We start from the raw sequence: 24,512 nt of genomic DNA, 5'->3' as shown, positions 1-24,512 counted from the left end.
GTCAGTATGGCTTTGGCATCTGGGAAGGGAGTCTTATCATCAAAGGAGTACCAGCATTGGTGTACCAGGTAGAGGGGCATTTAATCCTTATTTTTAACATGGACATTGTTTGCTTCTGGCCAGCATGCCCTTTGCTTTCATAATTAAAGCAGATGTATACTGTGTGTTTGATAGGCCACAAACAGGCTATTTTAGTTAGCATAAACTTCGAGTTACCTCACGTGTAAACCAAAGTGACTTCCCTGTATCTCAATATATGAAAAAGTGTTTTATCAATCACATGGTCAGGAGGTATAATCTAATGCCTCACAACTGGAAGTGGCTCTCTCTCCACTGAGAGCCCTGGTTCCTGCATCTGCAATTCTTCTGGAATCGGAACCCACACAATGTGAAGAAAAAAAAGAATGCTTGTTCTAAGCTCATTTGGTGTGAACTCCTACTCTGCTGGGTCAGCTTTCAGGCAGCAAACAGATCTCCCTGTGGGCATCCTGCATAGGGAACAGAAATCCCTTCTCAGGCCCCTCCCTGACTGTTGGCACTCATGAACGTGGGGAGAGATGGAGTGGGAGTTTAACGCCCAATATTGTTTTGGCTGAAGCTCCAGTACTTTGGCCACCTGATGCAAAGAGTTGATTCAGTGGAAAAGACCCTGATGCTGGAAAAATTGAAGGCAGGAGGAGAAGGGAACGTCAGAGGATGAGGTGGATGGATGGCATCACTGACTCAATGGGCATGAGTGTGAGCAAGGCCTTCACTGGGAGATGGTAATGGACAGGGAAGCCTGATGTGCTGCAGTCCATGGGGTTGCAAAGAGTTGAACACAACTTAGCGACTAAACAGCAAATTGTTTTGGCTGGTCATTTCCAAGTCTGTCTCTGCATCCAGATCACTTGGGGGAGGGGGGGGTTGGTTAAAATGACAGATTCCAGGGCTTCCTCCTCAAAAACCTTCTACTGGAATCTGCCAAGGTGAGACCCAAAAGGATGTCTTGAGAACTTTTACAGGTGATTCTCCTGAAGCCAGCCCTGACACTGAATCTGTGTATAGACAAGAATTTGGGGAGCACAGTGTGAGCTCCATGTAGATGAGGTAAATTGCAAGGCCTGTGAGTTGAGGAGGAGAGAGCACAGTCTAGGTTGGAGCAATCATGGAGGATTTCCTGAAAGAAGAATTGGATATATTGTGGTTAGGCAATGTTAACCATTGTAGATTAGAAGGTCAAAAAGAGAGGTAAAATAGGAAACTGTTCTAGTGATTGGTCCAGGTGAGAAGCAATGATGGCTGTAAAACTGGAGTGGACTGGGACATGGAAGCAACCTAGATGTCCATCAGCAGATGAATGGATAAGAAAGTTGTGGTACGTGTACGTAATGGAATATTACTCAGCTGTTAAAAAGAACACATTTGAGTCAGTTCTAATGAGGTGGATGAAACTGGAGCCTATTATACAGAGTGAAGTAAGTCAGAAAGAAAAACACCAATACAGTATATTAACACATATATATGGAATTTAGAAAGATCTTAACAATGATCCTATATGCAAGACAGCAAAAGAGACACAGATATAAAGAACAGACTTCTGGACTCTGTGGGAGAAGGTGGGGTTGGGATGATTTGAGAGAATAGCATTGAAACGTGTATATTACCATATGTGAAATAGATGACCAGTCTAAGTTCAATGCATGAAACAGGGCACTTAAAGCCGGTGCACTAGGAAAACCCGGAGAGATGGGATGGGGAGGGAGGTGAGAGGGGGGTTTAGGATGGGGGACACATGTATACCCTTGGCTGATTCATGTCAATGTATGGCAAAAACCACCACAATATTGTAAAGTAATTAGCCTCAATTAAGATAAATAAATTAATTTTTTTAAAAGAATTTAAAAAAAACCTGGAGTGGAAAGAGTTTGATCTCAGGAGTCATCTAAAATTCAGAAGCAGAAGGGCGTTAGTAGCCCTGTAGATGTATAGGGTAAAATGTTACAGTGCTCTGAAGTATTGCCTTCTAGATTTGAAGTCTTTGGATGTAAGTTTTAGGAAATAGATAGGATATTATCTAAAGTATTGCTTCTGGACTGAATCTAAGCTCATGTTGCTCACTGCCTGACAGGTCAATAAATCAAGGGACAAGTTGTTGAGGCAAGGAATAACAACTTTATAAGAAAGTCAGCAACCAAGAAGATGGTCGACTGGTGTCCCAAACAACTATTTTATCAGAGTTAGAATTCAGGCTGCTGTTATACTAAAAGGAGAGGTGGTGGTGGGGGTGGTTGGTTGTTGCAAACACCTTGGTGTTGGAATCCTTTGTTCTTGCAGCTATCCATGTAGGTCAGGTCATGATGCTTCTACAGACCTCCAATAAGACAAATGTTATTCTCTGTTCTGCAACTTCTTATCTCTATATAAGTGGAAAACTTTTATATTCTTAAAGGTTAGAGCACTGAAAATAGGTTATCATGTATATTTCAGGGTATAAGCAGAATTCTTGTAGCCAAAAACTAATAAAAGAAACATCTAATAGACAGTCAGGTTTGTTCTTCCCTATTGTACTTCTCAAATCACCTATGGTGAAGGATTGTTTTTTTTTCCCAATCATCATGGACCTTAATTTTATAAAAACAATAAGAAACAAATTTCTAGAAAAATGAATAAATAGCAAAGACATTCAAAATATAAGACAATTTTTAAAGTATTATTAGATTCGATAAACATAAAATCACCCTGTCAAATTGCTATAAAATTTTTTTAAATGTTATGCTGGATTTCTGTGGCAGACCTATAACAAGCAACTCCAAGGGCACACCCGTGTATAGACCACAGTGAGTAGCATTGTCCCAGAATCCGTTGTTTCCTTTGCCCTCCACAAAATCAGAAATGGTTTAGGCTTGGGATTCCCAGATGGCACAGTGGTAAGGAATCTGCCTGGCAAAGCAGGAGACCCTAGAGATGTGGGTTTGATCCCTGGATCAGGAAGATCCCCTGGAGTAGGAAATGGCAACCCACTCCAGCATTCTTGCCTGAGAAATCCCCTGGACAGGGGAGCCTGGTGGGCTACAGTCCATGGGATTGCAAAGAGTTGGACACAAATGAGCATGCACATGCAACATGAAAATCTTTTCAATTTAATCTGATCATAAGCATCTTTATATGATCCTTACTTACCTCACGGTACTGGTTTTCCTGGTTGACAATAACAGGCCAGGGAAGAGGGTATGACAGAAGCCCCAGACTTTGTCAAGAAGCTATTGGGCAGGAAACTATCTGCAGTTGCCCAGATGCTTCCAGAATAAGGCCTGAAAGTGTCCACCCACATGCCTGACTTTGAAATCGCCCAGGTGATGATGTGAGGGTTTTCTCAGACCGAGGATTTGGTAATCAAGGTGGTGACTTGGGATGAAATTAAACCCCTTCTATCATCAGGAAAGTAAAGACAACTTCACAGGCAGGACAAAATTCGAGGACAAATTACTGGTTGTCTCATTTGACATTTATTGAGACGTCTTGGGGGACTAAAAAGGTTGCAAATACATGAGAGTTTCCAAAATTGGAGTCGCATGTAAGTGCAGTTTCATCATCATACACACTCATCCACAGACACTCAGGCTGAAGTGTGTATGTATGTGTGTACACACAAACACACGCACACACGCGCACACACACACAGCAGCTACATCTAGGATCCTCCCGTTTTAATGCCTGGAAGTCTAGCTTCCCTGCATTAGGCAGCCAAATTAGAATGTGTGTGTGTGTCAGTGTGTGTGTTTTGATTTTCATATATCTAATCATTCGCTCATTTCTTATTTATTGAGCACCAGTTATGTGCCAGGCCCTGCAGAGTGATGTAAAAGTTATGTTCCAGTACATGAATAAATAATACATAATTCTCAGTGGGGAAGACCAGGCAGGAGTTGGGTCGAGGTAGGGGTCATCACCAAGATGAGACCCAGACAACCTCCTTTACAAAGTCACATGTGATTTGGGACCTGGAGAAAGAGAAGGACCAGCCACAGGGGTGGCAAGGACTGAGCACCAGGCAAAGGGCTGCTCCGAGTTGTACCCCCTGATCTGAACTGTGGGTATTTTTTTTCTCTCCCTCCTTCTGTTTTGTAGTTAATTAAGATCTCTCTTTTTAGTAAGAATTAAAAGGTAATAAAATGCTCTTGTGAAGATAAGTATAGTAAATGGAAAGGGGTCAGTAATGAAGGAAGGGAGAGAATTCCTTATATCTGTAATTGAGTTCAGAGAGTTTGTGTTTTCTTTCTTTTGAAAGTGTGCCTGCGTGTAATTGTTTTTAATTGGGGAAGGGAAAAATCACATAATTTAATGCTTAAAAAGAGATGTACGTCTTATGTATTGGGCCCAGGCTAAGTAGTTCGCATTTATCATCTGATATAAACCCTTTCAACAGCTGTGAAATAGGTGATAATATCACCAGTGTTTGCATGAGTAAACTTAGACGGGGAAGCAACTGACTGGCCCCCCAGTACATGGTACCAATAGGTAGACCTAGGACTTATACCTAAGTCTGACCCCAAAGCCTGGGCTCCTCTCTTTGGGATAGTTAATTAATATTCCCATTCTACAGATGAAGAAACTGAGGCTCAGAAACATTAAGGGACACGCCCAAGGTTATTCAGCTGGAAAGCCAGCTATTGGGATCAAAATGATTTTCAAGACAGGGACTGCCGAGTGTTACACCAAGCCTGGGGCCCTTCTGTACATGAAGCTGGTCTTGGAGCCAGGACTGAATGCCCAGTCTCTGACTCCTTCCAGCTAAATGTCCCATCTCGTGCTTATAGACCCACAACAGCAGTAGAGAAAATGCTAAAAGAAAATGAACTCAGAAAAGCCAGCAATCCTTTTGGAGGTTGAGTTTTGGAGTCCAGTAGGCCTGGCACAAGTCCTGGCTTTACCACTTGTATGATCTAACCTAATCTCCACACCAGTTCCATGGAGTATAGTTGTAATTTCTCCCCATTTTACAGACAAGGAGTGCAATAGCTGGCAGGCAGAGGAGGCTGGCATCTGACTCCTTCTCCCTCATGTCTATACTCCATTGTCTAAGCATCACTATGGCTTTAACCAAAGTCAGGCTAGGATTCTGAGGACTTCACTCCAGGAGCCCTGGGGGGAGAGGAGACAGGAGGAGAGCCTCAGAAGCTGGCTCTTTTCACTCTTTTATGAAAAAGCTCACTACCTGGCCCAGCACTCAAGTCCCTTGTAATCTGGCCCCAAAGTTGCTTTCTGGCCCATCTCACATCAGGCCTCCTAGATGCCCACTCCTGGCCTTACATTTGTCTCCACTTGCTGAGTCCCGCCAGGCAGCTGAGTGGGGTGCACCATTCATATCATTTTCCATCTCTGTAGCCCTGCTTGTTGTTGTACAGCCCCAAGGCCATGGTGGTGACACCCTTGAATTCTCTGTGCCCACTGTGTGCCCCACATCCGGCAGTGCTGTGTTAACCATGCCTTCTACTGCCTGCATCCTGATGCTTTGACAACCAGGGCCTGGCTGAGCCTGGCAGGACTGCCCCCTCAATCAGCTAATTCCTAGAGAGAACGAACAACTTACCCTTTGGCTTTTCAGGCGCTGACCAACCAACCCAGAACCTACATCCCACCCACCTCTTTTTTCAGGGTCTCACACTCCAGCCAACATTTACTTGTACTAATCACCCCAGGGCCAGTTACCATACAGCTAGGGACAGCTCCATGCCCCAGAAGCCACTGAAATTATACAAACTAGGTGATTCTAAGGCTGCTTACCTTGCCTGACCTCTTCCTTCCATGCAAACCATAACACGGGCTCTTGCCCATGGTTTTCTCCTCTCCCTCCGCCTCCTAACTATCCCTGGTGATTCTCCATGCATCCCCAGTGGTGGGGGACCCCTCCTCCTCTATTTGGGACTTGTGAGTATAACAACTCTTTCAATGGCAATTGTATCCTGATCTGTTGGCCTTATCACACTTAAATAATAATACAACCTATGCTAAAACAAAGTCCAGGTCACTTCCTCCAGTAAGCCTCCTTTGTTCACTCTAGTCAGTATAACTTATCTCTTCTTTGTTCTCTGGGCTCTGCTTTTTGTCCCTCTGTCTGCCTTAAAGCTGGCTGTGTGTCTGTCACTGCCCTTACCTGACTGTCAGTGCCTTCGAGTTAGGGCTCATGAGTTACACTTTTCTGTCTCTCATGCCTGGGGCTCTGCCTGGCCCATAGTAGGTGGTCAGTAAATGCACAGCATCAGAATAATGATAAGAATGATACAAGACTGATGATAGGAGCAGTAGCTCTCTGTTCCTGGTGCTTTGGGTTTGTTATTATTGTTGCTTTGTTGCTAAGTCATGTCAGACTCTGCAACTCCATGGACTGTAGCCCACCAGGCTCCTCTCTCCATGGGATTCTCCAGGCAAGAATACTGGACTGGGTTGCTATGCCTTCCTCCAGGTGATCTTCCTGACCCAGGGATAGAATCTGCATCTCCTGCTAGGCTAGAAAATTCTTTACCACTGAGCCACCAGGGAAGCCCTGTGCTTTGCATACCTTTTCTCCAATTCCCAAAGCAACTCTTCAAGATAGATTTATGTAATCACCATTCTTCGGATGTGAAAATGAAGCTCAGAGAGGTTCAGTGATTTACCCAGGGCCACACAGCCAAAAAGTGGCTGAGTCATGATTCAGACCTGAGTCTGTCCAACTGCAGAATTAACACTCTTGAATTTAGCAGAATTGAACTGAAGTTAATTTCCCCATTGTGTGACCCTGTCAGTGGTGACCCTCTGTGTGGCTTGATCGTGAGGTGGCAATCGGAGATATTTTAGTGTTCTTCACACCAGACCTAATCTAGCTGCTAAGTGACATTTCCAAAGCACAGTCTGGATTCTTCATACCCTCACTAAACACCCATTTATAGCTCTTCACTGGTCCTAAGATGAAACCCAAACCTCTTAGCCAGCATTTATCCTCTGACCTCCACTTACCTCTCCAGCCCATCTCTACCTCTTCACTCACCGCCAGCTCAGGTGCACTGGATGCCAGTGAAGACAAAGATGCTCCCTGTTAAGCATGTATACTGCCTGAGCTTCTCTCCCAGTAGGAAAGGAAGTCCCTGAGTGCCAAATCAAAGTCACCCATCCCTGGAAGAAAGACTTGAAAGACACCAGGTGGTTGACACCTACAGAGTCTGGTTAGAATACCAGCTGCCTGAACAGTCCCTGATCAGGACAACCCCTTTCCTATCCCTCCCCTTCCCCAGCATCCCCACATCCAGCCATTTATTTTGTATGAATGCAGAAATTTCCTGGACAACCTGATGCTTCTTCCTCTGCTAGGAGCTTAGACCAGGAAGAGCTGGAGGCCCTTGAACATACGCAGTTAAGGAAAAAGAAGCATCAGACACACTTGTGTCTTTCCCTTCCATCCTTCTGTGTCACTTCGGAGTACAGAGTTGGAACAATTTACTGAGTGTCTTGAATTACAAGAGCCCATAAAGCCTGTGCTTTCCAGAAGTCTCAGCTTAGCTTTTTTCCACCTCCAGGCATCTAATAAGGGAGTTCTAAGTAGTTAATCTTTTCCTAATGAGAAAATATATGTTCCCCAATTTAGCAGGAGTTATAATACATTCATCCCATTTCTAAATCTTTAATCCCCTGAGAGGGAATTTAATTCCTGAAGGCATTCCAGGGTAACCTTTCCAGGAATGCTTATGATGTCACTGAGCCCGAGTATTAAAACAATAGGTGGTCTACTTCTTTTCTCTTTATTTAAGAAAAAAAAATGAACAACAGTTCATTAACTAGTCTCTAGATCTTTCATGAATTGAAATGATTTTCTTTCCAAAACGATTTTGTTTCCAGGTGGGATAGTTCAGAGAAGTTTATGAAGCTTGTGAACCAAAATGGGATGTTTCTATCATGAGGTGTCAGGGGAAAGGTCGCTCTGTTGGACCCTTAGCCTTCAATGCATACGTCAAGCCCGTGAGGAGGTATAAGTATCTCAGATCTACAGATGAGGCCACAGAGGCCCAAAGATAACTGCTTCGCAAAGGTCACATGACCTGAATTTGAGTGAGATGAGATTCAAACCCAGATTTCTTCAAGTCTTCGGTGTCAAAGCAGCCCCTCGACCCCTACAACTGCCCCCAAGTCCAAGCATTGATGAAACTGACAATATTCCTTGATCCTTTACCATCATCAGAGATTATCATTTAAAAAAATAATTTATCAGTGTAAATTGAATATTCAAAAATGAATCTGTAAAAATCTCCATTCTCAGTCCCAGAAAATCCTCAGAATCATAGAGGAATTATTGTAAAAGAACTATATAGCCTTGAGAAAGTCACACCAACTCTCAGCCACAGTTTTGCCATATGCACTATTAAGATAGTAACACCCATTCTCTGGGTCACTGGGAGGATTAAATGAAAGAACAGGTGTCAAAGCACTTAGCATCTTGTAGATGCTAATAATTGTATGTCCTCTTATTTCCTGCAATAAATGTTATTGAATATATGATCAATTAACAACATTAATACTATATCTGATGAATGTGTCCATTGTGTTTGAGGCTGAAATGATTCAGCATTTACTCTCCCCAAATCCTGGGTGGTAGGTGCTACTTTTATTCAGGCTCAAGGTGGGTAAGTGGTTTACTTGGAGTCTACACAGGAAGTGAGAAGGCTGGAATCTGAATCCAGGCACCCTGAATTTACAGGTCATAATTTAGTCATCCTGCCATCTATCCTCCAGAAAATGAAAAGGAATAGATATTTCATGTGGCAAACACTGAGTTTGATGACTTGCCTTTTGCTCTCTTAAACCCTCACCCTTTCTTGGAAAATGAAAGATGTCTGTGGGAAGCTCACACAAGTGAGCTTCCCACTATGTCAAGGATGCTACACTCAGAAAGCTTCATTGATTTCTTTTATGATATGGTTGCAGTTTGCCTGCTCTCCATAAACCCTCAAAAACGAGCCTCATGAGATCACAAAAGCTACTGGAAGGTGTGATGTTCTTCAAGTTCTTTTCTGCCTGATTTCTCCTTGGAGAGGGCCTTTCCCCCTTAACCAAAGGCAGAAAAAGGACTGAAAACTTTGCTAGGACTCTGTCTCCGCTGTTCAGTTCAGTTCAGTCGCTCAGTCGTGTCCAACTTTTTGCAACCCCATGTACTGCAGCACACCAGGCTCCTCTTCACCAACTTCCAAAGTTTGCTCAAACTCATGTCCATCAAGTCAGTGATGCCATCCAAACATCTCATCCTCTGTTATCCCCTTCTCTTCCTGCCTTCAATCTTTCCCAACATCAGGGTCTTTTCCAATGAGTCAGCTCTTCGCATCAGGTGGCCAAAGTATTGGAGTTTCAGCTTCAGCGTCAGTCCTTCCAATGAATATTCAAGACCGATTTCCTTTAAGATTGACTGGTTTGATCTCCTTGCTGTCCAAGGGACTCACAAGAGTCTTCTCCAACACCATAGTTCAAAAGCATCAATTCTTTGGCACTCAGCTTTCTTTATGGTCCAACTCTCACATCATACATGACTACTGGAAAGACCATAGCTTTGATTAGATGGACCTTTGTTGGCAAAGTAATGTCTCTGCTTTTCGATATGCTGTCTAGGTTTGTCATACCTTTTCTTCCAAGGAGCAAGCATCTTTTAATTTCATGGCTGCAGTCACCAACTGCAATGATTTTGGAGCCCAAGAAAATAAAGCCTATCACTATTTCCATGATTTCCCCATCTATTTGCCATGAAGTGATGGGACTGGATGCCATGATCTTGGTTTTTTGAATGTTGAGCTTTAAGCCAACTTTTTCACTCTCCTCTTTCACTTTCATCAAGAGGCTCTTTAGTTCCTCTTCTCTTTCTGCCATAAGGGTGGTGTCACCTGCATATCTGAGGTTATTGATATTTCTCCCAGCAATCTTGATTCCAGCTTGTGCTTCATCCAACCTGGCATTTCACATGATGTACTCTGCAAATAAGTTAAATAAGCAGGGTGACAATATACAGCCTTGTTATTTATTTTCTCCAGTACTTACACTCCTTCTAAAAAGACTTGAGCTGGAATTTCTCATCAAAGATAAGCACTAACATATCTGGATGAGAAAGAGATGCCCACGGCCCCCACAGAACACCAATACCAGGGATGTCTTGGGCTTCTCCAACAGAAGAGGCTTTCTGAAGCAGATGTTGTGAGGAATCTCTCACCCACTAGCAGGAGAGACTCAAGAACTGGTGATGTAGGGCCATACCATGAGCACCCTGCACAGAACCATTTCTCTGATCTTTTTAAATTGCATCTCTAAAGAGAAGGATGATGCAGAGAGACAGGAGTGAGGAAGGGAAGGAGAGCAGCCTCCTCTTTGATACCATGTCTTGTTACTGGGAAGAGATTCTTCCATTATCATTTCTGGACCAATTGCCTTACTGAGAACAAAGAAAAGCAAACACCTGATGGCTTCTGTTGGAGTGGTTGTTTCTGTAGGATGAGAGTAGGGCCAGACAGGGGAAGTACCAGAGAAGCTACAAATAGGCTATGGGTTCTGTCTGTGCCTCAAGAAAGGCTGCCATGGCTGAAGTCAAGGTTAGGTCTCTGCGGCTCCCCAGATCCACCTGGAAAATATTTCCTGGGCTCAGAGCTTGGTGTGGAGGGATCAAAAATAAACTCACAATTCCTGCCTTTAAAGAGTTCCTAGTTACAAGAAGGGGAAGGCACACAAATGGATCATTCCAATGATATCCTAAAAGATCCATTCATGCTTCCTACCACTGTCTAGTGAGTATCTGCCCTGTGCTGGGCATTGTGCAGCATGATGGGGATTCAGAGTTACCGTCAGCTTGGACTCTACCATTGAGGATGCTGTGAGGGAGCAGAGAAGGGTTTCTATCCAGACTGAAGATATCCTGAAAGTTATGTGGTGGACATAACAGACAGAAAGGAATAGGAAGGGAACTCCATGCAGAAGAAATTGTGTGACTGAGTGCACAATGGTATGCAACATTTTGAGCCTAGGTTGAGACGAGCCTGGTCATGTGTGGACCGCTGCTTACAGCCCTGTGACTTTCAGATGTATCAGGCAAAAAGCCCTCCTGTCTGCCAGTGATTTGTCCTTTAGGTTGACCTTGGGGCCACATGGGCTATAGCAACTCCATGGTCTTATCCTCCAGGAGGTAATGGGCCATTCCAGACACAGCTCCTGGGGGCTCTGAGTAAAGACATATAATTGGGTGTATTCTCTTTTACCTATAGTCATTGTCATCTAAACATCCTTTCAATGGGAAGGAAATCCAAAAAGGAGTGAAAATATATATATATATATATGTATGGCTGATGCACTTTGCTGTTCAGTGGAAATACTGTAAAGCAAGTATATTCCAATAAAATTTAATTTAAAAACAAACAAACAAAAATCATCTCATAGCAAGTTCCCTGGTGATAAACCTCACAACGTGGTGTTAAATCTTTGCTCATGACTCCAAAAAATACATTAAAGGGTGTTTGGTTAACGTGGGGGTTCAGAGCTAAACCCAGATTGCTGGGTTATGTGGAATGTGCAGGGGGTGTGAGCATCTCCTTTCCTCTCTGGGGAAGGAATAGCAAGGATTGGAGCCCTGCTGCATGCCAGGCCCACATGGTTGCACCTAGTCCTCACCCCCACACTGTGGTCCCCACTTTGCTGATAAGGTGCCTGAGGCTTGAACCTTCACTAACCTGCCCAAAAACTTTCTGACCTGATGGAGTCAAGCCAAGATCGTTGCTGCCTTTACTTCAAACAAGCTTCTCTGAGGCTCCCCATGGGCTTTCATCCTTGACCTTCAGGCGTCAGCTCAGACAGGAACTCTCTCCATCTAAACAAGTTCCTCTCTGCCACCACTTTTCTTTTCATAGCACTTACCCTCCGTGATAGGGCAGCATGGCATATTCATCGCTTGTCTCTCTCTTAGCTCCACAAGGCAGGGACCCCTTCTAACTCCCTCACTGCTGTATCTGTGATGCTCTAAGCAAAGCTGGGTACATAAGAAGCTCAAACACCTACTTGCTCACTGAACAAAGCCATCTGTCTCTAAGCCCAGCCCTTTCACTCCGCTGGCTTCCTCAAGGTGGCGGCCAGTGGCCAGTGGGCGTTATCAGGGAGCCCCTTGGTAGCTGATGAATGATCCTAAATGCAAGACTTTGAGTTTCCCAAGGGTGAGGCAGGCAGTCCATAGATTTTCATTTTTACCTTGGCATAAGGATACCGTCTAGGGACTTCCCTGGTGGTTCAGTGGTTAAGACTGCCTTCCAATGCATGTGGTACAGGTTCAATCCCTGGTCCAGGAGCTAAAATCCCACATGCCTCCAGACCAAAAAACCAAAACATAAAATAGAAGCAATATTGTAACAAATTCAACAAAGACTTTTAAAAAATGGTTCACATAAAAAACTTTTTAAAAAAGAGGTACCATCTAGCAACGTGACAAACGTTTGAGAGTCATATATAATGTTATCCACAACTCATGTTCCTTGATGATTCAGACTTCTACCCACAAGTCTGGTTCAGGCCTACATAGACTTCTCAGGCAGGCATCATTGTCAGCAAGCGCTGTTGCCAGTCACCATGAGCATGGCCTTGCCTAGGGCTGACTCTCCACTATTGTCGTTTCAATCAGTTCATGTGTACACGCACTCTCAGTGTTTATTTTTGTTGATTGCTCTTTTTTGTGTGGTGTCATTTTGATTGTGATTTTGTTCCTCTCCAACACTTTGATGTCTCTCAGTTATTTTCCCACTAAGATGCAGGGATAAGACCTACTTAAGTCACAGTCCTGAAAGGGAGTGAATCCTTGTGCCTAACCCCATGGCCTCATGGAATCCTGAATTACCTTGGTCTCTTTTTTTGTTTGTTTGCTTGTGGCAAGGTGTATGCATTCCTGAAAATCACCTTGCTGGGAAAAATGGGACAAGGGACTCAACAGTCAAAAACATCATCAGTGATGCATAAAAAGAGACAAAGGGACTTCCCTGGTGGTCCAGTGGTTGGGAGCTCACCTGCCAAGGCAGGGGACACAGGCTTGATCCCTGGTCCTAGAAGATCCCACATGTGCCCCACGGCAATAAGCCAGTGCACCACAACCACTGAGCCAAAGTTCTAGAGCCTGTGCTCTGCAACAAGAGAAGCCACTGCGGTGAGAAGCCTGCATACGGCAACTAGAGAGTAGACACCACCCCTTCACCACAACTAGAGAAAGCCCATGCACAGGAACAAAGGCCCAGCATAGTCAAAAATAATAATAAAATAAATTAAAAGCCAACCATATTTGAAAAAAAGAGACAAAAAAAAAACACTAGCAGTTTTACATAGGTTAAATGGTTAAGAAATATATAAGTACTACAATAAATACAGTACTTTACCTTGAAGAGACCTGAGGTTTGCTTGTGGTGGTGGATATAGGAAGGGCTGAAGCCGATGCATTATTGTAAAGAGGGTTTTCTGAATGACATAGAAAGTTGTAACTGCGTTGCAGGCAGGTGTGACTCAGTACACATGGCGAGTGGAGTAGCTAGTAGACGTTTTGAGGTCTGTACATGTGTCTGTTTTGTGCCTTCCTATGTGGCTTAGCTCAGCTAGGCTTGGATTTCTGAATTCACCTAGTATTTCTTAGGGACAAAATCTTGCATAAGCACATGTGAAATCCCTGTTATCCTCGAATCATTTCCTAATGTATCAGTTGTGGTGGTTTAGTCGCTAAGTCGTGTCCGGCTCTTGTGAACCCATGGACTGTAGCCTGCTAGGCCTATCCTTTGTCCATGGGATTCTCCAGGCAAGAAGACTGAAGTGGATTGCCATTTCCTTCTTCAAAGGTATCAACTGTGTTGGAACAAATGCACATTTTCAAAGCACATGTTACAGCAGAACTGTCTGCACCTGACTGACGGTCACTCTTTCCTTGTTTACTCAGACTGGACCAAGAGGATTGAGTACCAGCCTGGCTCAGGGAGCATGCCCCTGTTCCCCAGCATCCACCTGGAGACGTGCGACGGGGCCGTGTCCTCCATCCAGATCACCACAGAGCTGCAGACCAACTACATTGGGAAGGGCTGCGACCGTGAGACCTACTCTGAGAAGTCCCTTCAGAAATTATGTGGTAGGCTTCCCCGTTCGGGTTATTTTTTAATTCATTGTTTTAAACAATATATACAAAGCATATCTTACTATATTATGAAGGAATCAGCCCCTCCCCACTGCACTGTACATGTAACCCCTGGATGAATATTCAGTTCAGTTCAGTTCAGTCGCTCAGTCATGTCTGACTCTTTGCGACCCCATGAATCGCAGCATGCCAGGCCTCCCTGTCCATCACCAACTCCCGGAGTTTACCCAAACTCATGTCCATCGAGTCGGTGATGCCATCCAGCCATCTCATCCTCTGTCAAGTTTACTTATTATGGTTAAATCAGCAATGCCCAACCTTTTGGCACCCGGGACCGGTTTCACAGAAGACAGTTTTTTTAAGTTTTTTATTTTGTATTGCTGCTGTTGCTGCTGCTGCTATGTCGCTTCAGTCGTGTCTGACTCTGTGCGACCCCACAGACGGCAGCCCACCAGGCTCCCCCATCCCTGGGATTCTCCAGGCAAGAACACTGGAGTGGGTTGCCATTTCCTTCTCCAATGCAGGAAAGTGAAAAGTGAAAGTGAAGTCGTTCAGTCGTGTACGACTCTTAGCGACTCCATAGACTGCAGCCCACCAGGCTCCTCCGTCCTTGGGATTGTCCAGGCAAGAGTACTGGAGTGGGTTGCCATTGCCTTCTCCAATTTTGTTCTGGGGTATAGCCAATTAACAGGCTTCCCAGGTGGTGCTAGTGGTAAAGAACCCACCTGCCAATGCAGGATACCTAAGAGATGGGAGTTTGGTCCTTGGGTCCAAAAGATCCCCTGGAGGAGAGTATGGCAAGTCACTCCAGTATTCTTGCCTGGAGAATTCCATGGACAGAAGCCTGGTGGGCTATGGTCCACAGGGTTGCAAAGATTCGGACACGACTAAAGCAACTGAGTACACATGCACACACACAGAGCTGATTAATAAACAATGTTGTGATAGTTTCTGGTGGACAGCAAAGGGACTCAGCCATACATATATACATATCCCTTCTCCTCCAAACTCCCCTCCCATCCTGGCTGCCACATAACATTGAGCAGAGTTCCCTGTGCTATACAGTAGGTCCTTGTTGGTTATCAATTTTAAATATAGCGATGTGTACATATCCATCCCAAACTCTCTAAATCCCTTTTCCCCTTCCTTCCCCACCGCCCCCCACCAGCAACCATAAGTTTGTTCTCTAAGACTATGAACCTCTTCCTGTTTTGTTAGTAACTTCATTTGTATCATGCCTTTTTAGATTCGTGGAAGACAATTTTCCACAAACTGCAAGTGGGGGTGGTTTTGGGATGATTCAAGCGCATTACATTTACTGTGCACTTTATTTCTGTTATTATTACATCAGCTCCACCCCAGATCATCAGGCATTAGATCCCAGAGGTTGGGGACCCCTGGGTTAAAGGGCTGGAAGGCACAGCTTTCAGCACCAACCATACCTGATCAGACCCCACCATGTACGAACTCTAAGGCTGTGGGCAAGTGCTGTGACAAAGCCTCAATTCTTCATCAGTAACATAGGGATGTTATGTTCCTGTGTACGCACACAGGCACACACGTGTAGACACAAGCATCAGGTGTGGAAGAGCACCTAGCATGGGACCTGAAGGAACACGGCTCCCTTGTACTGTGTTGATTTCAGAGAGGTGCCTTCCCAGGGGCCAATGTGAAGGGTGGTGCCAGCCTCTTAGGGAGAGGTGGGTCTCCTCCTCCAGGACCAGCTATGGAACACGACGGCTTACTGCAAATGAAAATGCTGGACCTATGATCCAAAATTATGAAGACTTTTAAGGCAGAAACAGCAAAGCACGAAACCAAGCTGGGGGCCCCGTGTGACTCTTCAGGTCACATGCTGGTGAAGCCAGGCCTGGATGCCCATGTTGGAGAAGAGCTGGGCTGGGAGGAGAGATGGGGAACGTGAAGGATCCAAGTATGGGGTACAGAGGGCTGACTGTCAGTGGGCTGAGAGATGGTGCCCCAAGAAAGAAGCAGGCTGGAACAGGGAGCCTGGCAGATGCAGGTTCTACCCGATGAAGCTTAGCTTTAACTGAGCACCTGCTGTGTGCACCTCACAAGTGTGTGTGTGTTAGTTGCTCAGTCATGTCCGACTCTTTGCGACCCTATGGACTGTAGCCCACCACACTCCTCTGTCCATGCGATTCTCCAGGTAAGAAAGCTGGAGTGGGTTGCCATTCCCTTCTCCAGTGTGCTTCACATGCCCTACCGTAATTCACACTGAGGAGGGTCTTATTCATCCAGTTTTAAATGTGGACAATTAGAAGCCCAGAGAGGAAAATTTTTTTTAAGGTCACACAAGGAGTGACAGAGCCAGACTTTGAAAGTAGGTCTATGGGAGGGAAGGGCTTTTTGGCTCTGGATCTGTAATGCTGGGTCAGGCCTCTGGAGCTGGCATGGAAATCTCTCAAGTCAACTGCAGAATAAGACACAGTGTGGCGGGAATGGTCCCACGTGCTTGGTAAACCAGACCGTGGGTGTGTTGATGGGCCTCTTTCCTCCCCACCATGTATATTTCATTTCTTTCTTGATCTCTCCAAGACTATTCAGGCCCTCACACAGACTCTCCAGCTGGACTGTCGGCAGCTCCAGAAAGAGCTTAGTCTTAAGACGGGGCCTGTACTTGGGGGTAACTCCACCTCCCAAGGAAGATGTGACTTCCTGAACACAGCCTGCAGCCCCTCCTGGGGAACCCTCTACTAACTGTCTTTGGAGCAGTTTTCCTCCCTCACCATTGACACACAGACACATGCACACACACTTATGTGCACATACACACAAAGTGCAAATACACATGTACACACGTACAGACACACACACATTCACACACAGGTGCACACAAGTACACACAGGCACACAAAGTGCACACATGCACACAAGTACACACACATTCACACAGACACACAAAGGGGGCACAGGCACACACACATGCACACTTAAATGCACAGTGCACACAAGCACACACATGCACACACAGGTACACACACAGGCACACAATGAACACACAGGTACATACACAGGCACACACTCACACCTTCAGGCACGCAGCTCTTGCCCAAGGACCAAGTGACAATTTGAGAACCAAATGTGCAGTATGCCCTGCTTAGGTATCACAGGGCCCCATTTATCATGTTGCCAGGCTGGAAGGAGGGCCCATGGGAAGGCAGGTTTTCCTAGAATGATGCAGGAGATTGGGGAAAACAGCACAACCTAAGTATTCCAAACAGCTCTTGTAAAAATGGCCATCAGAAGCCCGCAGTACTGAGAAAGCTGCCTGCGGTGCTCTTTGCTCCACACACAGAGAAGCTGTCTCCGCCAACATCTCATTTTGAATGAATATCCCATCTCGCTCCCCGTGCACCTGAATTATAAGTCGGCTCAACCCCATGCCACCGCAGGTTACAGTCATTTCCTCAACTCCTCCAGGTTAGGAGATGATGGAGTCAACTTGTTAAAGATCAGATGAGCCCAAGGGCACACACAGGTGATTTGATTCTGAATGTTGCTGGGGGGAGAACAGGAAATGGAGAGAAGGAGAGGATTTTTCAAGGGAAGAAACTTTAGAGCAAAATTGCATCTGGTTGTTAATATAGCTCACTCCTCTGGGTTGCCAGCCTCGCCTGGCAGGAAGGCAGGTTAATTCAGTCAGGAAAGCATTTACCCTGAGATGCAAGCTTATCTGGTACTGGGAGCGACCCTTTGTCAAGCTCAGCTGGCAAAAAATCTGCCTGCCATGTGGGAGACCTGGGTTCGATCCCTGGGTTGGGAAGATCCCCTGGAGAAGGGAAAGGCTACCCACTCCAGTATTCTGGCCTGGAGAATTCCACGGACTGTATAGTCCTCACTTTCACTTCCCGGTGTGCACTTCTGGGAACCCCGAGTGAGCCTGACGGGGCGGGTCCATTCCTGCCTCCAGATCAGGAGTCTGCCTCTTGAATCTACAGAGGAGAAAAGGCAGAAGCAAATAAGTGAGACACATGCCCATCTGTGTTAGGTCTACTTCCTCGGGCCGCACACTCCCTCCAGACTGTGAGGGAAAGGCAGACCAGATCTCTTCTAAAGCAGAGCCTGGGTTGTGATTCCTGACTCATGTGGGGCTCCTTAGGTTCTGAAGACAAGCTTCTCTGTGTTTTCCCTAGCTCGTAGACAAGCTGCTGGCAGGGTTTCCCAGCCAGAGGGCTACCCTGACACTTTAAGCCCCAGTGTTCATGCATTTTTCATTCTACATATCTTCATTGACTTTGGGTGGTAACAGGGAGACCAATTAGGATGTTATGGCCATAGTCTAAGCAAGCGATAATGATTTCTGAACTAGGGGAGTGGTGGTAGGGATGAACCTAAGACAGATTTAGGAGGCAAAATCAGTAAGAGTCAACCATTGATTAGCTGTCAAGCAGTGAAAAACAAGGAATCTTAGAAGATTCTAATGTGAACATCTAACTGGATGAGAATGCCACCAACCAGAGCTAGAAATTCCAGGCAAGGGTGGATTTGAGGGACAGTGATGACAAATACCTGTGGAACAGCCAGGTGTGGGTGCCCGGCTCTAGAATGAATCCCCACCCTCCCGAGCTCCCGAGGACCTGCCACCATCCCACTGGTCCATTGTTAGAGCCCATTTCTTCCCAGTGTGCTGCCTCTTCTGGGCCAGAGTACCCCATTTGTCCCCATCCCCAGCTCATTCCCATCCCTATGCCTTTGTTCATGATTGTTTTTCCTGCTAGAACCTCTCTCTCCTTTACCGTTCCAAACCCTTTCCTTAAGTCAATTTTTGCCTGCCATCTCTGCTACCAGAAGCAGTGCTGGAGGGCTCCTGGGTGCTTTTGAATTCTGGCATTGATTCTGTGACACTGTCCTTGTGAGGTAGCCCAGGCAAGGCTGTCTCCCCCTCTGAGAGAGGTCTGATCAGTGCCCACCCGCTTCCTCTTCCTGCAGCATCATTCACAAGGAGCAATGATGGCATCCCTGAATAAGGAGCCATCAGACAACAGCCGAGCAGAGCCACTGTCAGGAAGTACCTGGCAGGCGTGATAGCACCAGAAGAAAGCCTCTTTGTTTCCAAGGGAGCACCAGACGTCAGCCATATTGCTGTCTGAGGTTTGCGCGCTGAGACTTTGAAAAAAATGATGCAAGGTCCTGCACCTGTGTCCCTTTCCACTTGTAGGAACAAATTTAGCCTAACACGGTCCCCCACTGACCTTCCTGAATGTGAAGCCAGGTCTCGTGGGGAAGTTGGACAATCACTTCCTCTGGATTCAGAAATTCAAGATGAAGGACTCTGCCATCTCAGTCCCAGGCTTTCCCAAGGGGAAGTGTCACACAACTGCTTTGAGAATGAAATGTACGATGAGGCCCCAGTGAGGCTTCCTGACCAAATTCAATTTGACATTAACCCGAGCCTAAGAAAAGGCCTGCTTCCATGCCCCTGAGTCACTGCATATTACAATAAGCAGCAAAGCAGTTTGTGACACACGTGTCTGTCGGAGCCCTGAGGCCGGGACTGCTTCTTCCTGAAACCACAGTCTCCTGGCATCTGTCCAGCACCTCCCCATATGACACCTGGGGTCAGCTGCTCTGTGTGTGGACTCAAGAGCTCCGAGGACAGGTCCTGTTGAAGGAAAGGCTGCAGTGTGACAGCCTGCTGTTAAATCAAGAAATGGGTCCATCAGACCAGCTCAGATAATCAGACAGTGAGCTGTTCTCAGAGTTGATACACTTGTGAGCACAGGAGATTTTCATAGAGAATCTGTTCATTCATTCATTCTTTTTTTTTAAGTCAGGTTCAGCTTTCTTGCTTATTTAATTTATTTACTGATTTTGACTGTACTGTATCTCTTTTGCTGCTAGGCTTTCTATAGTTGGGACAAGTGGGGGCTACTGATTAGTTGCAGTTCATGGGCTTCTCATTTGTGGTGGCTTCTCTTGTTGCAGAGCACAGGCTCCAGAGTATGCGGGCTTCAGTGGTTGTAGCACACGGGCTTAGCTGACTCACAGCAGTGTGATCTTGCCAGACCTGGGATCAAACCCATGTCCCCTACATTGGCAGGCAGATTCTTCACTACTGGACCACCAGGGAGGTCCTCATTTGCTTATTTCTAATTCAGCAACTATTTGTTCAGTGTCCAAATGCTTTCATTCATGAGGTTATCTAGAAGTTAATAAGACCACTTAACAGTTCAAGGTAAAGACAGTCATGTAAAAAATTTAGTCCATAGCTTTCTACTACACTAGGCAGCTTAACAGAGCCTGTCCTCACTAAGAATCACAATTCAAGGTTTTATACCCTCAGGATAGCCCCACTATGGGAAACCATTGTCAATTCCTCCAAGATTCTTCTAAAGAGCCAGAGTGTCCAAGAAGGACAGCACCAGTTCCCCAGTCATAACCAGTTCTTCCATTCTCAGAGCTGAATTGGGCCTTTGACTCTAAGGAAAATTGATGCACACATGTTGGGAATCCACTTAAATCACTATTCATACATGAGCAAGGGTTGCACACACTGAGAAATGGGTAATGACAGTAGGCAGTGGGCTTCTTTCTGGTTGTGACTTCTTTAAAGTCAATGAAGTAGCCACCATATAGCATGCCCTTCTATTCTGGGGAGAAGGATTTTGCCTGCAGTGGCCTTGCCCAGGCTGATCAGCAACTGGGTATACATGGCCCTGCCCCAATAGTATGGCTGACCATCTTCATCCAAAGCTCAGCTTGCTTCGCCTGGAGATTCCAAGGCCTTTGAAGAAGCACTTTGTCTAGGATTCCAGAGGTGGAAGGGTAATCTGATGGTAGGATCAACAGGCTGTGAGCTTTGGAAAGGACATCAAGAAGTCCTCCACCTCCATCCTGAAGGTATGCAGATAGAAAAGTGGTTATGGTAGCCACTGCTGTCAGTCACTCATGCAGTATCAGTCAGGACAGGGCAAGTGAGGCTGTAGTAACAAATGATTCCAAAGTCGGTCGGCTTAAAATAACAAAAGTTAATTTCCATTCCTACCACATGTCCTTCTTGGATTGACTGTGGCTCTGTACCATGTTGGTTTCCCACCAGGATCCAGGCTAACAGAATAGCCTCTATCTAGAATATTGTTGATCTCATGGCAGATGGAAAAAATACATGTGGTGAACCTTGGACTGGCTCATAAAGTTTCTGCCCTAAAGTGGCACATATCATTTGCATTCACATTTTCTTGGTCAGAGCAAGTCACACAGCCAACTGTGATCAGTGAGTCACTGAAGCACGTTAAGAACAGAAGAATGCTTTCTACCATCATGCAGTTAATGCAGTTCAAGTATGGCCTTTGTCAAGAGGGCCTCCCTGGCTTCCACCAAGACTTTCTACCAATGAACTATTCCACCCACCAAAAATAAAAGACTTTCCATTGGGTCTCTAGAGGTAGGGCCATTGCTGCATGGTTCATTGCTGTATTCCCACCACAGTGCCTGGCATAACTAAGACATTATATAAGCATGTAATGAAAAAATATGGATTTGATGTTGCTAATCATAGAAGATGCTACAGAATGAGGCCTGTGTCCTTGACTCCAATGGTTCCTCTCCCCTGAGATCCTCCCCTTCCCTCCATCCCTTTCTGCATCCCATTGTGGACCATAAGGAGGCATGACTGAGGCTCCATGTCTGTCACCATGGCCAGAGGCCCACTGTGAAATGCTGAGAGCACTCTGCCTTCACCAAGGCCATCCTTGGTGAAGAACAGCACACAAACCCTACAGTTAAGAGGTCTAGGGACTTCCCTGGTGGTCCAGTGGCTAAGATTCCCTGCTCCCAATGCAGGGGGTCTGGCTTCAATTCCTGGTCAGGGAACTAGATCCCACATGCCACAACTAAAGACCCCATGTGCCAGAACTAAGACCCAGTGCAGCCAAATAAATAAGTAAACATTAGAAAAGACCAGATGGTGACCCCCGCCCCCAGGCTCCATGTGGGTTCTCACTCCACTGTGTGTCCTGAAACCTGCCTGATTCACCCCTGTCTTTATCTACTTGCTGGCTCGGTGAGGCTTCTCCACCTTGATAGGGCTCAGAGACCTCAAAGCAGACTTCATTTCTGGTTACAATCCCCTTACACTCAGGCCACAGTTTCTGTGCACCAGACCAGTATGAGCTCTCAGCAGCCCAGTGGGTCCCAGGGATCTTTGCATCTTAAATATACCCCAATATGCAGACCATGCCACACTCTCTTTGCAAGTTATGCATCCTGTTTACCCACTGCTTTCCGTGGGATACCCTGGGGAGAGGAGAGAGAACTTTAGGACAAAAGAAATCTCTCTCATTTTATTTAAGTGCACCAGAAAATGAAATTGTTGCTCAGTCGCTAAGTCATGTCTGACTCTGCAATCCCATGGACTATAGCCCACTAGACTCTGCCCATGGAGTCTCCAAGAAAGGATACTGGAATGGGTTGCCATGTCCTCCTCCATGGGATCTTCTTGACCCAGGGATCGAACCCGAGCCTCTTGCATTGGCAGGTGTATTCCTTACCACTGAGCCACCTGGGAAGCCCCTAGAAAATGAAATACAATCAGTTAAGTCTGTGGAAGTCTGCACCATCTAGTGAAACACAGTGTCATGCTTTCCTGAAGGCAACATCTGTGGGCTGGGCAGAGTGACATGCTGTTTCCCTCATCAGGGATGACATCAATGGTCTTGCCAGGGCACGTGCCTTTCTGTGGACAGCCACCTGTACAGGGAGATGGGGTCCTGGGAGCTGGGCTGAGCTTGGCAGGACACTGTGCTGTATGGTAGAAAGAATATCACCAGGTGTCTGACAGCTGGGCCTGCCTCTAACTAGCTGTGTGGCTTTGTGATCCTGGTCAAGTTATTTCCCCTTTCTGGACCTCAGTTTCCATGTTTGTAAATGTATAGGAGGTTGGGAGTGGGTAATTGGGGAAAATGGGATTAACAGATGTACACTACCATATGTAAAGTTGATAACAGCAGGGTTTTACAGTATAGCAAAGGGAGCTATATTCACTATCTTATAATAAACTATAATGGAGAAGAATCAAAAAAAGTGTATAGATACATACATATATATATGTAACCAAATCACTTTGCTATACACCTGAAACTAACACAATATTACAAATCACTATACTTCCTTTTTTTTTTAATGTGCAGGAGATGATAAGATATTCCTCCAGGTTGATTGAGGTGGTGCAGTGGGGAGTGTAGGCTTTGGGGCTGGAAAGTTCTGATGATGGGTCCACTCACTCGCTGGCTGTGATCCTGGGCCTGCTGGGCCTCGGATTTCTTACTATAAACTGGAATCACAATAATATCCACCACTTAGATGAATAACTAAAAAAAAAGCATTGAATACTTAACTCAAGTCTGGACCCACTCAGTGTCCAATAAAATGTTCCAAGGAAAATAAGAATAAATGTCTGTTGAGAGTATAATTCAAAAGATGTATGCACCCCTATATTCATAGCAGCACTACAGCCATCTCTAGGAACATGGAGGGACCGAAAGATTGTCACACTAAGTAAAGTAAGTCAGACAGAGAAGGACAAATATCATATGATATCACTTATATGTGGAATCTAACACAAAGAAACTTATCTACAAAACAGGAACAGACTCACAGACATAGAAAACAGACTTGCACTTAAACCAAGGAGTAGAGGGTGTGGAGAAGGGATAGAGTGGGAGTTTGGGTTTAGCAGAAATAAACTATTACGTATAAGATGGATAAGCAAGATCCTACTGTATAGCACAGGGAACTATATTCGATATCTTGCGATAAACCATAATGGAAAAGAATATAAAAAATAATGTATACATATAGATAACTGAATCATTTTGCTATACAGCACAAACTAACATAACATTGTAAATCAATGTCAAAAAAAATAATAAAGGTCTGTAACTATGAAAAGTAAAGTTCCCTAAATACACATACATAAAATGACGTGTAACCAATTGTTCCTCCTAACTTTTTCTTTCTGTTTTCTCTCCATCACCCTCCACCTCATCCTTGCTCTAAACCTCCCTCCCTCTATCCAAACTTGCTTTGGGGAAAATTAGCAATCAGCTCCTTCACTAGCCTAAATGACTAGTGAATTCTGCAGGAACACTGGCTCCTTAGCAACAGCAAGGTCCTCAATCAAAAGGGAAGCTCAAGAGGTGGAGCTTTGAGCTATGTCAGTGTCATCCTGGTTCCCTGGTGTGGTGGCGAAGCTGACCTTGATAACGGCCAAACACACATCCCTGTATTGGGCCCTGCCAGATTGTGTTGGGAGCACTGGCTTGAGCTAGAAGTCAGGAGCCCTGCATGATCAGCCTGCATCTCCCTGGCCACCTGAAATTTAAGGAATGACACACATTCTGTGTGAGCCCTAGTCACCAGC

At 45.4% G+C, this 24,512-nt stretch overlaps 1 protein-coding gene across 1 annotated transcript in view; it reads left to right on the top strand.

Annotated features, from left to right (window-relative positions):
• CLSTN2 (calsyntenin 2) overlaps positions 1-24,512 on the top strand; it is a 704,297-nt gene that overhangs the window by 565,280 nt on the left and 114,505 nt on the right. Inside the window, exon 6 of the mRNA XM_081573999.1 lies at positions 13,937-14,122. Within this exon, the coding sequence (XP_081430125.1) occupies positions 13,937-14,122 (186 nt within the window). The remainder of the gene's footprint in view (positions 1-13,936; positions 14,123-24,512) is intronic.

Source organism: Giraffa tippelskirchi, chromosome 2 (assembly GCF_054371585.1).
Source record: "Giraffa tippelskirchi isolate mGirTip1 chromosome 2, T2T-mGirTip1v1.2.pri, whole genome shotgun sequence".
Classification (NCBI taxonomy): Eukaryota; Metazoa; Chordata; class Mammalia; order Artiodactyla; family Giraffidae; genus Giraffa; species Giraffa tippelskirchi.
This window is presented reverse-complemented; position numbering and strand designations above follow the sequence as displayed.